The sequence below is a fragment of the Anolis sagrei genome, chromosome 2 (assembly GCF_037176765.1).
Source record: "Anolis sagrei isolate rAnoSag1 chromosome 2, rAnoSag1.mat, whole genome shotgun sequence".
Classification (NCBI taxonomy): Eukaryota; Metazoa; Chordata; class Lepidosauria; order Squamata; family Dactyloidae; genus Anolis; species Anolis sagrei.
In genome coordinates, this window is record NC_090022.1 from 25,028,061 (window position 1) to 25,043,824 (window position 15,764).

Genomic DNA, 15,764 nt, shown 5'->3' on the forward strand with positions numbered 1-15,764 from the left:
TTCAACTGACCACCTTGATTAGCATTTGATCTGCAAATCTGCAAACCCCACCTCCTACAAGATGGACTGAACCACCTAAACTGGGCTCTACAGGCCAATGGATACTCCACCTCAGACATCAGAAGAGCTGCAAGACCAGGAACAAGCCACGAGAGTCAAGACAAAGATCCACCCAGAGGAAAAGTGTTCTTGCCAGACATCAAGGGAACCACTGACCGCATAGGGAAGCTGATGAGGAAACACAACATACAAACTATCTACAGACCCACCAAGAAAATCCAACAAATGTTCAGCAAAGGACAAGAGGGATCCTCTCGCTTCTGCAGGAGTCTACCGTGTGCCATGCAGCTGTGGACAAGTCTACATAGGGATCACCAAACGCAGCGCCCAGACACGCATCAAGGAACATGAAAGGCACTGCAGACTACTCCAACTAGAGAAATCAGCCCTAGCAGATCACCTGATGAACCAACCTGGACACAGCATATTATTTGAGAACACAGAAATGCTGGACCACTCCAACAACCACCATGTCAGACTACACAGAGAAGCCACTGAAATCCACAAGCATGTGGACAATTTCAACAGAAAGGAGGAAACCATGAAAATGAACAAAATCTGGCTACCAGTATTTAAAAAACTAAAACCAAAACAGCAAAACAACAGAGGGGAAACAACCAGGCACATGTAATCACCTCTCAACAAAAGATTGCTCTAGGCACTGTCAGGCCATTATATGCTAATCAAGGTGGTCAGTTGAAACATTCACACTATCTCTGAGGATGCTTGCCATAGATGCAGGCGAAACATCAGGAGAAATGCCTCTAGAACATGGCCCGAAAAAACCCACAAGAACCTATTCACACTTAGCTCCAGCAGAGAAGAGTCCTTTGTCCCACCCTGGTCATTTCACAGATATATAAACCCTTTTTCCAGTTCCAACAAACCTCAGTACCTCTGAGGATGCTTGCCATAGATGCAGGCGAAACGTCAGGAGAGAATGCCTCTAGAACATGGCCATATAGCCCGAAAAAACCTACAACAACCCAACTATCCTCAATATTATTATCCTTCCTATACAGATCTTCTGTATAGTCTCACCACCTTCTCTTGACCTCTTCAGCTTCTGTTATAGCCACTGCTATAAGGGCTGCTATTCAATGTTGACTTTCTCAGGCTTGAGTTAGTGAAGTAAGCTGGAGCCGCCCTCGACCACCGCCAGGGGGCGCTGTTTGCTCCCTAATCCGCTTCCATTCTATGTCTATCAGGGAGACAGAGCTTCATGGATCCCTGCTGCTGAATTCTCCCATTGAAAACTCCCGAGGAAGAGACCTTATGTGTGTGTTTGTGTAAATGTGTGTTTGTGTAAGTGTGTGTGTTTTCTGCTCAGCCTTTTAACCCTTCAGCAGCCACAGAGTCCAGGTAAAACGGATTCAGCTCAAGCAAGGAGGGGAGGGGGGAGAGAATGGCTTTTGGAAAGCCTCCATTTTTACTACAGTACTTGGCTTTCCATTTTAATGCAGGTTTTGCAAACCACAAAAGAGGCATTTGTTCCCATTGATTCCAGCAGGGATGGCATTGGGGGGAGGGGGTTAATGGGGGTTCATCTACAGGACAGAATTACTGTAATTTGATACTGCTTTATCTGCCATGCCTCAATGCTATGGAACACTGGGATTTGTAGTTTTGCAAGGTCTTTATCATTCTTTTCTAAAGAGTGCGTGTCACTCTACCATACTACAAATCCCATAAGTCCACACTACTTTGGTGAAGCATATAGGCTCTTAAGAAGAGAAGGCGAAGGACCTTGTAAAAGTGGTATTTATGGGCTGTGACTCAGTATAATGGAATCCTGGGAGTTGTAGTTTTGCAAGGTCTTTATCATTCTTTGCTAAAGAGTGGATGGCACTGTACCAAACTACAAATCCCATAATTCTACACTAGTTTGGTGAGGCATATAGGCTCTTAAGAAGAGAAGGCAAAGGACCTTGTAAAAGTGGCATTTAAGAGCTGTGGCTCAGTATAATGGAATCCTGGGAGTTGTAGTTTTGCAAGGTCTTTATCATTCTTTGCTAAAGAGTGGATGGCACTGTACCAAACTACAAATCCCATAATTCTACACTAGTTTGGTGAGGCATATAGGCTCTTAAGAAGAGAAGGCAAAGGACCTTGTAAAAGTGGCATTTAAGAGCTGTGGCTCAGTATAATGGAATCCTGGGAGTTGTAGTTTTACAAGTGCCAGAGAGCACCAGTACCTAACCAAAGCTGTATTTACACAAATGCAGTTATACACCACTTTAGCTGCTATGACTCATTCCAACAAATTCATGGGAGTTGTAGTTTTGCAAGGTATTTCGCCTTCTCTATCCAAGGATGTGGGTGTCTCACCAAACTACAAATCCTAGGCTCCCATAGCATTGAGCCATGGCCGTTCAAGTGGTGTAAAACTGTATTGATTCTACAGTGCATGGGTTACTCAGGGTGCATCTACACCAGGCATGAGCAAACTTTGGCCCTCTAAGTGTTTTGGACTTCAATTCCCACAATTCCTAACAGCCAGAAGGAATCTTAGATCAACATTTAGACCATTGCACTGCTTTCCGTACTTCTTTGTGTGTGTGTGTGTGTGTCAGGAGCGACTTGAGAAACGGCAAGTCGCTTCTGGTGTGAGAGAATTGGCCGTCTGCAAGGACATTGTCCAGGGGACGCCCGGATGTTTGATGTTTTACCATCCTTGCGGGAGGCTTCTCTCATGTCCCAGCATGGGGAGCTGGAGCTGACAGAGGGAGCTCATCCGTGCTCTCCCCAGATTGGAAACTCTGGCCTGTCAGTCTCCAGTCCTGCCGGCATTGCGCACAGGGAGCTCCTTACTGTTGCTTTCTGTTCCTTATTGTTGCTTTCTATATGGTTGGGAATATATTTTACTGATTTACTTCTAGGATCCTATCCAGTCTCCTTCTTTATCTGACAGGGCTGTTGCTTGCTGTTCCGGAGATTGTGGTCTACAAACCACTGGCTTCCAGTTAAAATGGAACAATATGTGCTTCTGGACCCACGACAGAGAGCCTTGTATCGGGACGTCATGCAAGAAAGTTATGAGATGCTGATGGCACTCGGTAGGGCCCTTTTCTGCAACTAAAGTCAGGGGAGTCCAGCTTGGGTTAATCTCTGCACGATTAATTGAAACCTTTAAGCATATGAAGAGAGGGAATGTCTTAACTTGATGGTGTTTCTTTCTAAGGAAGGGACTTCTCTCTTGGATACATCAACATAGTAGAATTAATACAGTTCGACACTACTTTAACTGCTATTGCTGAATGTTATAATAATAATCATATATATAATAAATCCTTTGGGTTGCTGTGAGTTTTCCAGATTGTATGGCCATGTTCCAGAAGCATTCTCTCCTGACGTTTTTCCCACATCTATGGCAGGCATCCTCAGAGGTTGTGAGGTCTGTTGGAAACTAGGCAAGTGGGGTTTGTATATCTGTGAAATGTCCAGGGTGGGAGAAAGAACTTTTGTCTGCTTGAGGCAAGTTGCAATTGGCAATTGAATGTTGCAGTGGCCACCTTGATTAGCATTGAATGGCCTTGCAGCTTCAAAGCCTGGTTGGTTGTTGCCTGGTGAAAATCTTTGTTGGGAGGTGTTAGCGCTCTCTCTCTCTCTCTCTCTCTCTCTCTCTATATATATATATATAGTATATACTCGAGTATAAGCCCCTTTCTTAGGCTGAAAAAGCTCCCCTCGGCTTATACTTGAGCCAAGGTTATTTATTATTTTACTCTGTTATTCGTATTATTTTTATTATATTTCTGTTATTACTCTATTATTATTTTATTACATTTATTATGGAGCCCCCGGTGGCCCAGTGGGTTAAACCCCTGTGCCAGCAGGACTGAAGATCGACAGGTCGCAGGTTCGAATCCGGGGAGAGGCAGATGAGTTCCCTCTGTCAGCTCCAGCTCCCCAAGCGGGGACCTGAGAGAAGCCTCCCACAAGGATGATAAAAACATCAAATCATCCGGGCGTCCCCTGGGCAACGTCCTTGCAGACGGCCAATTCTCTCACACCAGAAGCGACTTGCAGTTTCTCAAGTCGCTCCTGACATGACAAAAAAATAATTACATATATTATTTACTCTGTTATTGATATTATTACATTTGCATTATTTTATTCTATTATTTTTATTACATTTATTATTTTACTCTATTTATTATTGTTATGAAATTTATTATTTTGCTCTCTTTATTATTATTGGAAGGATACGTAAGCACATTTACATTGAAGGAGGCTAGAATAATGGTTTCATCAGAGCTGGACAGTTACATTACAGTTTTATGTAAATATTCAAAAACATTTAACCTACTGGTACCTCAATTAATGTAATTTTATTGGTATCGAGTTTTATTTTGAAATTGACCAGTAGCTGCTACATTTCCCACCCTCACCTTAAATTCAAGTCAATACATTTTCCCAGTTTTTGTGGTAAAATTAGGTGCCTTGGCTTATATTCGGGTCGGCTTATACTCGAGTATATACAGGTATATAGGAAATAAAAATTAATAAATAGCTGGCCCCGATTGTTTCCTATCTGGAATTCCCCTGTTTTCTGAGTGTTGTTCTTTATTTACTGTCCTGATTTTAGAGCTTCTAAATACTGGTAGCTAGATATTGTTAATTTTCATGGTTCCCTCCTTTCTGTTAAAGTTGTGGATTTAATTGGCTTTTCTGTGGTTTGTATTTTTGTATATGAACACATGTTGTGAACCGGATCTGAGTCCCTCTTGTAGGTGAGAAGATCGGTATAGAAAACGTTTAAATAAATAAATAAATAATAAATTCTGTGTAGTCTAACATGATGGTTGTTAGAGTGGTCAAGACAGCAAATAAAATAAAACATTCAGAAAACAGAGAAATTCCAGACAAGAAACAATCAGGGCCAGCTAATACCTTCCAACAAAGTATTCCCCCAGGCAGGAAGCAGCCAGGCTTTGAAGCTGCAAGGCTATTCAGTGCTAACCTGAATAGCCTTGTCTGCGCGCCCCATCTCTCTCTGAAAAGTCTACCTCAGTTATTTTCGATCTTGTTCATGCCCAGCATTATTTTTTAAAAAATTTAATATATTAAATCTGGCCCAGCCATAGGTTTTTATATGCTTGTTGTTATTGTTATTGTTTATTTTTGTTTATGAGATTATTTTAATTGTTGTATTGACTGTTTGTTATTGCTTTTACTGTTGATGTACTTTGTGCTTGGCCTCATGTAAGCCTCACCGAGTCCCTTGGGGAGATGGTAGCGGGGTATAAATAAATAAATAATAATAATAATAATTATTATTATTATTATAACCAAGGTGGCCACATTCACACTTGCTTCCAGCAGACAAGAGCTCTTTCTCCCACACTGGACATTCCACAGATATGTAAACGTTTCCACTTGCCAATTTTCCAACAGATCTCACAACCTCTGAGAACGCCTTCCATAGATGTGGGCAAACGTCAGAAGAGAATGCTTCTGGAGCATGGCCATACAGCCCAAAAAACTCACAGCAACCCAGTGATTCTGGCCATGAAAGCCTTCAACAACACATATTGTAATTATTGCCCATGACATAAGAAAGGCAAAATTGTTAAGGGAACATCTTGCATCCCAATGACTTCATATGCCACCTCTGAGGTCATGCTTTTATCTTTCACTTGGTGGCTCTTTTGACCATATGAAGTGGACACTTACTTAGGGGTGAAAAAAAGAAATAATTAAGACAGAGGTGGGAATCATGAAGTCATCCAGATGTTGTTGGTCTGCAAGTCCCTTGCATCTCTAGCCTACGATAAGAAATGCTGAGAGTTGTAATCCAACAACATCTGGCCTCAGATACTTACTCTTGCATTAAGATATTCAGAATGTTGGATTTCATTCCTAGCATCAAATCCAGAGCTTGCATAATGATCCCGTATTTTTGAGGCAGGCGGTGGAGGGGGGGGGATTAGCCAATCATTATGTAAGTAACAGCTCTGCTTTGAGGACATTTTGAGTTTTCCCATTGCACTCTGAATAAATAATTAAATACTAAAGGAGACAGGGAAAAAATGGAGATAATAGATGGGATTCAGTTTGGGACATAGTGGATGCGGGACCCTCAGTTTCACAGCCCAAGAAAAAAGTAAACATGCATTGGGATGGGTCTTCCTCAATGTGCTCAGAGTACAGTTTCATGACTCCCAAATAAAGAAGATTGCCACAAATCAAAGACGAGAGCTTCCAGATAAGAGCAGGGATTGGAACTGAGTTTTTAAAAACCATGTTAGATCAGTCTATTCCCTTTAAATGGTATTATATAATCACACTTCTGAGTGCTAAATCTCACAATTGAGCATAATTTGATTTTAAAACATATAATCATCAGATAGGGAGTGAAAGGTTCGTAGTTTACGATTTTCTTGCCTGTGTATTTGTTTTTTGCATCTGTGACTATTTGTGTGTTTTATTCTTGCATTCACATGCTGTTATTCTTAGTAGTTACTTAGTTGTAGTAGGTTACATGCTAATGTGTAGTTTTTTAAAAAATACTTAAAACTTGTTTGTTTATTCTAGTATTCTTGTGTAGCTATTTTTGGTTTGCTTGTTTCACTGAGCTGCTGAACTTGCTGACCAAAAGGTTGGCGGTTCGAATCCAGGGAGTGGGGTGAGCTCCTTCTGTTAGCCCCAGCTTCTGCCAACCTAGACTTTGAAGACACGCAAATGTGAGTAGATCAATAGGTACCGCTTCTGCAGGAAGGTAACAGCGCTCCATGCAGTCATGGTGGCCACATGACCTTGGAGATGTCTGTGGACAACGTCAGTTCTTCAGCTTAGAAATGGATATGAACACCACCCCCAGGGTTGGACACAACTAAACTTAAAGTCAAGGAGAAACCTTTACCTTTACTTTGTTTTTTGGGGGTTTTTTTGGGGTTTTTTTTAAATTGAATTACCTAGTCCCTTAATATTGAATGATTTCAATTGTGAGATTTATGATTTAGAAGGGTGTCATTAAAAGTAGATGCAGTCATGGTGGCCACATGACCTTGGAGATGTCTATGGACAACGCCAGTTCTTCAGCTTAGAAATTGATATGAACACCACCCGCAGAGTTGGACACAACTAGACTTAAAGTCAAAGAGAAACCTTTACCTTTACTTGGGTTTTTTTTAATTGAATTACCTAGTCCCTTAATATTGAATTATTGTCAGTTGTGAGATTTATGATTTAGAAGGGTGTCATTAAAAGTAGGTGTGTCGCTATATCATTTAAAGGGGGCTTCCAGGGATGTGAAAAGCAATGGTCTCTGATCCACCATGTCCTAAACAGCCATGGGATTGGGGTTATACATATGCTCAAAACAGAGAGTATATATAGGATTGGGGGTATACTTATTTATTTATTTAAAACATTTATATTCCGCCCTTCTCACCCCGAAGGGGACTCAGGGCGGAGCACAGCATATACATGGCAAACATTCAATGCCGGGACACAAATTCACATACAATACATAAACATTAAAAAAAAATCAAAATATTAAAATACACCATTTAGAACCGTCCTAGTCATCTGCGTCAAACCTAATTGGCCTGGTCATCTTTCCTATTGCCGCTTTATTGCCCTGTCCCGAAAGCTTGGTTCCACAGCCAAGTTTTTACCATCCTTCTGAAGGACAGGAGGGAGGGGGCTGACCTGATCTCACCAGGAAGGGAGTTCCATAGCCGGGGAGCAATCACCAAGACGGCCCTGCTTGTCGTCCCCACCAATCGTGCTTTTGACAATGGCGGGACAGAAAGCAAGGCCTACCCGGAGGATCTTAATTTCCGCTATGGTTCATAGGGAGATATGCTTTCGGACAGGTAATTTGAATCGGGGCCATTTACTTATGCTCAGAATTAACTTTGTGTCTCTATTTTACCCAAATTTGGCTGGTTCGATACTTCCAAATAATGCAATTTGAATTGCATTATATAGTCAGTGTAAAACCATATAATGCAGTTCAGTGTAGTTCAAGCTGCATAATTGGTTAAGCGAATGAACCCAGAAGGTGCTTTTTCCTCATTCTGGAAAGAAGTGACGAGCGGAGTGCCATAAGCATGGTTCTGTCCTGGGCCCGGTCCTGTTCAACATCTTTATAAATGACTTAGATGAAGGGTTAGAAGGCATGATTATCAAGTTTGCAGATGACACCAAATTTGGGGCGGCGGGGGCGGATAGCCAATACTCCAGAAGACAGGAGCAGAATTCAAAACTATCTTAGCAGATTAGAGAGATGGGTCAAACTAACATAATGAAGTTCAACAGGGACAAATGCAAGATACTCCACTTAGGCAGAAAAAATGAAATGCAAAGATACAGAATGGGGGATGCATCACTCGAGAGCAGTACGTGTGAAAAAGATCTTGGAATCCTCGTGGACAACAATGTAAACATGAGCCAATAATTTGATGCAGCAGCTATAACAGCCAATGGGATTTTGGCCTCCATAATGTCTAGATCCAGGGAAGTCCTGCTATCCCTCTATTCTGCCTTGGTCAGACGACAACTGGAATCGCACTGTGTCCAATTCTGGGCTCCACAATTGAAGTGAGATGTTGACAAGCTGAAATGTGTCCAGAGGAGGGCAACTAAAATTATCAAGGGTCTGGAGAACAAGCCCTATGAAGAGCGGCTTAAAGAGCTGGGCATGCTTAGCTTGCAGAAGAGAAGGCTGAGAGGAGATATGATGAGGGCCATGAATCAATATGTGAGGAGAAGTCATAGGGAGAAGGAGCAGGCTTGTTTTCTGCTACCCTAGAGACTAGGACGAGGAACAATGGCTTCAAACCACAGGAAAAGAGATTCCATCAGAACATTAGGAAGAGCTTCGTGACTGTGTGAGCTGTTCAGCAGTGGAACTCTCTGACTTGGAGTGTGGTGGAGGCTCCTTCTTTGGAGGCTTTTAAACCGAGGCTGGATGGCCATCTGTTGTGGGGTGCTTTGAATGCAATTTTCCTGCTTCTTGCCAGGGGGTTGGACTGGATGGCCATGAGGTCTCTTCCAACTCTAGGATTCTATATATGATTCTATACCAGGCATGGGCAAACTTGGACCTTCCAGGTGTTTTGGACTTCAACAAGGAATTGTGGGAGTTGAATTCCAAAACACCTGGAGGGCCTAAGTTTGCCCATGCCTGTTCTATACTGACCATATAATGCAGTTCAACCTGCATTATTTTGGCAGTGTAGAATCAGCCTAGTTTTGAGCACCCAGAGTGGACTTTACAGCCCACAAGAACCACTTGTGGGTTCTTCCAAACTGATTTCGAAGCTGGTCGTTCTTTCTTTCTATTGGTAAACAATGGGCATTCGCTTAACAGATCTTAGTGAAGGAATTTTCCAAACCTTTCAGATCTAAAGTCTACTTGTCTATAGACTGTTACCTCTCTTGAAATGTTGACACTTTTGTTTGTTTTAGCTTACATACTTGAACTAAGTGGTTCTTATATTCTATTTCCTCTCATATATGTATATATTTCCACTGAGAAGAATTTCCACTGCCCAAGACTGACTTATTATCCCTGTTGGAAAGAGGAAATGAAGCAACAACATCTGACCTGCAAGCACCAGGAAATCTCCCTCCAGGTAAGTCATGAGTTGGCAGAAGAGGATGAGAACTGTCTGATTTTTTTCTGGTTCTACTAGCCATAACCTTCATTTTCTGCTTGCGTTTTTTTAAACCATCGTATATTTCATTGACATTCTTTAGTCTGTTTGCACATGTGTGGCAAAGAAGATTGTGACCTTATAAATAATTTCCTGAAGATTTAAAATGGGGAGGGGGGTTCCGTGTCAGGGGCGACTTGGGAAGCTGCAAGTCGCTTCTGATGTGAGAGAATTGTCTGTCTGCAAGGTTGTTGCTGAGGGGACACTTAGGTGTTTTGATGTTTTCCCATCCTTGTGGGAGGCTTCTCTCATGTCCTTCGCATGGGGAGCTGGAGCTGACAGAGGGAGTTCATCCATGCTCTCCCCAGATTTGAACCTCCAACCTGTTGGTATTCAGTCCTGCCGGCACAAGGATTAACCTATTGTGCCGCCCAGGAACACATTTCTTCAGTTGTGGATTGAATTATGTAAAGTAACCAGGTTTCTGCATTTCAGAACCCTAAATGGTTTGTTTACATTTCATATTTTCCTAGTTTAGAACTTAAGGCAGTTTGCAATACCTAAGATAAACATAATTACAGTTTTAATGAAGGTTAAGAAAAAAACTAAACTGTCACGATATTAAACCCAACTAAAACAAATGAAGACAAACACAACAAGAAAGAAAAAAATCTAACTGGTTCAGCCTTACTCAATGGCATTTGGAGTTTCTAGTGTCTTGTCAAACTGAGTTTCTTTCAGGTTTTTGTCCTCACCGTAAAGGCACTGGGTTGCTGTGAGTTTTCTGGGTTGTATGGCCATGTTCTAGAAGCATTCTCTCCTGACATTTCACCCACATCTATGGCAGACATCCTCAGAGGTTGTGAGGATGCCTGCCATAGATGTGGGTGAAACGTCAGGAGAGAATGCTTCTGGAACATGGCCATACAGAGTGGAAAACTCAGCAACCCAGGGATTCCAGCCATGAAAGCCTTCGACACCACATTTAAAGGCACTGTCCAAAATATTGGACCTGTTTTGAGATTTTTTCTGTATCTACACCAGTGGTTCTCAACCTGTGGGTCCCCAGATGTTTTGGCCTTCAATTCCCAGAAATCCCAGCCGGTTTACCAGCTGTTAGGATTTCTGGGAGTTGAAGGCCAAAACATCTGCTGGTAAACCGGCTGGGATTTCTGGGAGTTGTAGGCCAAAACACCTGGGGACCCACAGGTTGAGAACCACCGATCTACACTAATGCAGTTGGACACCATTTTAACTGCCATGTCTCGATATGAAATTATGGGAGCTGCCCTGACATGACAAAAAAAATGGGAGCTGTAGTTTTACAAAGTCTTTAGCATTCTCTGCCAAAGAGTGTCAGCATCTAACCAGATTACAAATCCCAGATTTTCATAGTAGTTTGATGAGGCATAAGCAGTCATTGGCAGAGAAGGTATAAGACATTGTAACACCACAAGTCCCGTGATTCCATTGCATTGAGTCATGGCAGCTAAAGCAGTGATGACCTGCATTGATTCTGCAATGTAGGTGTACACATGAGCGCTTGGTGAGAGGCTTAGGTACACGTTTATATTTCCATCTGCAGATAACATCCATGTATGAGTTACAGTTGTGACACACGAGCCACCACTTTTTATCTTGTTCCATCACAGTATTGCTTTGTGGCTAACCTCAGTTGGTAAATCTTGAGTTGCTAGTTTTAGAAAACCCAGAAGAGTTAACTTCTCCAATTCTGAATTCTGACCAGCCTTGAGTTAAAACTTTCATTTCACTCTTCTTTGTCAAAGATATAATTGGATTACAGTTTTCACAATTTCACAGACAAAACTATGGTACGAGGTTGGACTGGATGGCCCTTATGGTCTGCTCCACCTCCATGTTTCGGTAATATTATTTATAGACAAGCTGACTTTTGGAGCCATAGTTCAAAATGAAGCAAGCCTTGGATTGCTGTGAGTTTTCTAGGCTGTATGGCCATGTTCCAGAAGCATTCTCTCCTGACGTTTCACCTGCATCAACCTCAGAGGTTGTGAGGTCTGTTGGAAACTAGGCAAGTGGGGTTTATATATCCGTGGAATGTCCCAGGTGGGTGAAATAACTCTTGTCTGTTTGAGGCAGGTATGAATGTTGCAATTGGCCACCTTGATTAGCATTTAATGGCCTTGCAGCTTCGAGGTCTGGTTGCTTGAAGCTGCAAGGCCATTAAATGCCAATCAAGGTGGCCAATTGCAACATTCACACCTGCCTCAGACAAAAGTTCTTTCTCCCACTGTGGACATTCCACAGATATGTAAACCTCAATGGCCTAGTTTCCAACAGACCCTACAACCTCTGAGGATCCCTGCCGTAGATGCAGGCAAAACATCAGGAGAGAATGCTTCTGGAAGATGGCCATACATCCCAGAAAACACACAGAAACCCAGTGATTCCAGCCATGAAAGCCTTCAGCAATACATTAAAGCAAGCCTTCTCTTAACTTTGAAGTAGAAAATTGCTTAAGGAGGAAAAAAATAATCTCACAAACTCATCCACACATACTCTGTTTACATAACTCTGGCTAATTCTTCTTCCTGTCTTAGTTACTGCATTAGTAAATGAGAATATGAAAGAAGAGAATTCTGTGCAAGAAGTTTCCAAAGAGACAGAGTCTACTGCCAAAGCCTCCCAGTGTCCCACAAGTGAAGCCACAAACAGCAAGGCCCAAGCTGAGATCCTCCCACTTTCTCCTCCATTGTCCACTCCAAACCCCAACATTTGCTGCAAATGTGGCAAAACTTTCAGTCATAAGTCAGCTTTGGTGAAACACCAGAAGATCCACACAGGAGAGAAACCCTACGAGTGTGAAGAATGTGGGAAGAGCTTCATTCAGTGCTCAGACTTGATTATTCACCAAAGAACCCACCCAGGGGAGCGGCCATATCAGTGTCCAGACTGCGGGAAGCGTTTCAGCGTCTGCTCCACCCTGCTGACCCATCAGCGGATTCATGCGCCGGGAAGCGAAAAGCCCAACCGCTGCCCTGAGTGTGGGAAGTGCTTCAGTGACTTGGCAGCCCTGGAGCAACATCGCAAGAGCCATGCTGGAGAGAACCCCCACAAGTGTGTGGATTGTGGGAAATGCTTTGCATGGAGCTCCCACCTTGAGCGGCACCGGCGGATCCACACGGGGGAGAAACCATACAAGTGCCATGAGTGCGGACGGGCCTTTGCATGGAGCTCACATCTAGATCGGCACATGCGGATTCACTCTGCATCAGCATTGCCAGAGGAGGCGCCCCCCTCAAAGTGTGCCGACTGTGGCAAGCGAGTCAACCACATTACCCATCCCGATCGTTTTAGACACAAGAGCACCCAGACCCCTCTGGAGCATGAAGATGTGGTCGAAGAGACAGAAATGGGGCAGCCCCCTCACCAGTGCACAATGTGTGGGGAAAGCTTTGGACAGCATTCAAGCTTAATTGAGCACCGGTGCATTAACACTGGGGAGAAGCCATATCAGTGCATAGAGTGTGATCTCCACTTTAGCTGGTCCTCTGCTCTCCTCAAGCACCAGCGCAGTGATCACAATAAAGGCAGGACTTACTCTTGCTCAGAATGTGCCCGGGTTTTTGGCAATCCCACTTCCTTGGCCAAGCACCAGTTCACCCATTCCAGAGGGAAACCCCACCAGAGCTCTGACTGTGACAAAAGGTTGGAGCACAGTTCTCAACTGGAGAGAGATAAGCGAATCTACACTGGAGAGAAACCTTACACACGTACAGATTGCATCCAGGGTCCACAGCAGATCCACAATGAAGCCCGAACCCATGGTTGTGGAGGGTGTAGCAAAAGCTTCCCTTTAATCTCTGGGCTGGCCGCACACCGAGGTCTCCATGACACCAAGGCCAAGCCTTATCAGTGTCTCGAATGTGGGAAAGGATTTAGTACCATTGCCATGCTGGAGCGTCATCGCCAAATGCATCGTGGTGAGAAGCCCTATCAGTGTGACGTTTGTGGCAAGGGCTTTGCCTGGAGTTCACACTTCATCCGGCACCAACTCTCGCACACAGGACAGAAGCCCTTCCCTTGTGCCTACTGTGGGAAACGCTTTGGGCGTAGCTCCCACCGCAACCGGCACCAACGTGCCCACACTGTCCCTGCCAAGGACCAAAATCAGCCACAGAATGACGAAAAAGAAGGCAGTGTTTTAGTGACAAACACAACTCGCAGCTGGTGGAAGGAAGGGGAAGGAGAGGAAAGGCTGTTGATGGAGCATCAGGAGGTCTGGTCACCCACCTTGGATGCAACCAGCCCTTTCCAGTGGCCAGCCAAGTCTCCTGTCGATGCATGGAGGACCGTGGGGAGCAGCACCCTTAAGCAGGCACCTGAAAGTTTGATAGATCCTACAGAAAGCTGGACTCACCCACCTCCTGCAGTGCCCCTCACTACTCACTTCCCTTGACTTCCTTTTAATGGCCCCCTTACACTTTTTGGAAATGCCAAACACACATCCCACTAGTAAGTCACCCCAAGTCCCTTCGGGGAGATGGTGGCAGGGTAAATAATAATAATAATAATAATAATAATAATAATAATTGTTATTGTTATTGTTATCTTCTTCATCATCTCTCCTCCTGGGACAAAAAGAAAGGGCAACCTTTCCTCTCCTCCATCCACGGCTTCCTGTTGCTGCTATCACTCCTAAAATTGCTAAAACTCCTATCATACCTTGAGGCCAAACACAGAACAGAAAGAAAAATGTGTGGTATAGATCCCAAGCATTTAGTGTATCAACATGGAGCTTGTTTTTAGGAGTAGAAATCATATTTTAAGGGAGTAGAAGTCACAGGTGAAGGGCAGAAGCAGATTCTGTGAATAGTAGACCCACCGTCACCACCAAAAGAGTATTTCTTTGGGAAGGGACCGTATGAATTAAAACGCTGTCAAATGCTGTAAAATGTTTTACCATCTTTATTATAAGGGTATTTTTCTGACAACTTCCATTCCCCACAACAGTGAGGTCGATTAGAGTTATTTCCATTATAGAATCATAGAGTTGAAAGAGACCTCATGGGCCATCCAGTCCAACCCCGTGCCAAGAAGCAGGAATATTGCATTCAAAGCACCCCTGACAGATGGCCATCCAGCCTCTGTTTAAAAGCTTCCAAAGGAGCCTCCACTATATACATATGAAGCTGAGCAAGATGCATCCACAGCAAGTTGGATGCTGTAGAGCCCATGATCTACTTCCCAATCCCTGAACAACAGGATTAGTTGTATGGAGGAGTTGTATTCCAGTGGAAAGAGAAAAAGAAATGAAAAAAGCCAACAAGCAACCTTGCTGGGGAACTTGCTCAACAAGGTTTGCCCTTGGTTCGGTCCAGCCTCAAGCATCTTGATCTGATCCAGACAGAAGCAGCAAGTCTTCCATAAATCACAGGACAGTCCCAGAATCAGAAACAAATTTTCTGTGCTTTATGTGGTCAGGCATGGGGCAAGTCCTGTGAGTAGAAAAGCATCCATGTTTTGTGTGATTAGGTAACCACAACCCAAAATTCTCTGTGTTTGTTCTGCATGACAGTGACAACTAATCTGGTACAAAAACCTCTTCCAGATTGTTGTGAAGGGGAGTAGGTTCATGAAGAACGATCACCATTTAGAACCATGACTATATGTATCCAAACGAGATTCCCTAAAGGGTTAGCTTAAGAAACCAAATTGGTGTCTAGAGACACTATCTAACACCTGAAATCCCTCTGTTTATCTTTTAAACACTGAGAAAACTCTAATTGCCTCTGGACCACTGTTTATAACAATGTCCATTTTTTGTAATAGAGGCTATATGCATCTTCTGTCTACCTGGAAAGTATTCAGTTTTGTTTAACTTCATATCCTCTTAAAAACTTTTAGATTCTTCCCTAAAACAAATATTCTTATAGTGTAAGGGTGGGATTGAAGTTGTATCAGAGGACAGAAGAACGTGAGTTTGGGTACTTAGAGGCCGACAGAACTTTATTCTGCAACTTGTAGCAGCAACACACAGAAGGAATGGTAATGGCAGCTAAGTGATAAACTGAAAGGATAATTATTTCCATCTTGTGTGAAATAATTATCCTTTCA

The 15,764-nt window shown here is 43.2% G+C and overlaps 1 protein-coding gene across 6 annotated transcripts in view; it reads left to right on the plus strand.

Annotated features, from left to right (window-relative positions):
- LOC132765097 (zinc finger protein 135-like) overlaps nt 1-15,732 on the plus strand; it is a 39,606-nt gene extending 23,874 nt beyond the window's left edge. For 4 of the 6 annotated variants that reach the window (XM_060759271.2, XM_067463386.1, XM_060759272.2 and 1 more), the window contains 3 exons: nt 2,972-3,116; nt 9,552-9,647; nt 12,248-15,732. In XM_060759271.2, the coding sequence (XP_060615254.2) occupies nt 2,972-3,116; nt 9,552-9,647; nt 12,248-14,106 (2,100 nt within the window). In that variant the 3' untranslated portion in view covers nt 14,107-15,732. Of the gene's footprint in view, nt 1-996; nt 1,423-2,971; nt 3,117-9,551; nt 9,648-12,247 lie in introns of those variants that run through there. The other 2 variants (XM_060759274.2, XM_067463387.1) reach the window with 2 other exon arrangements.
- Nucleotides 15,733-15,764: the final 32 nt, after the last annotated feature.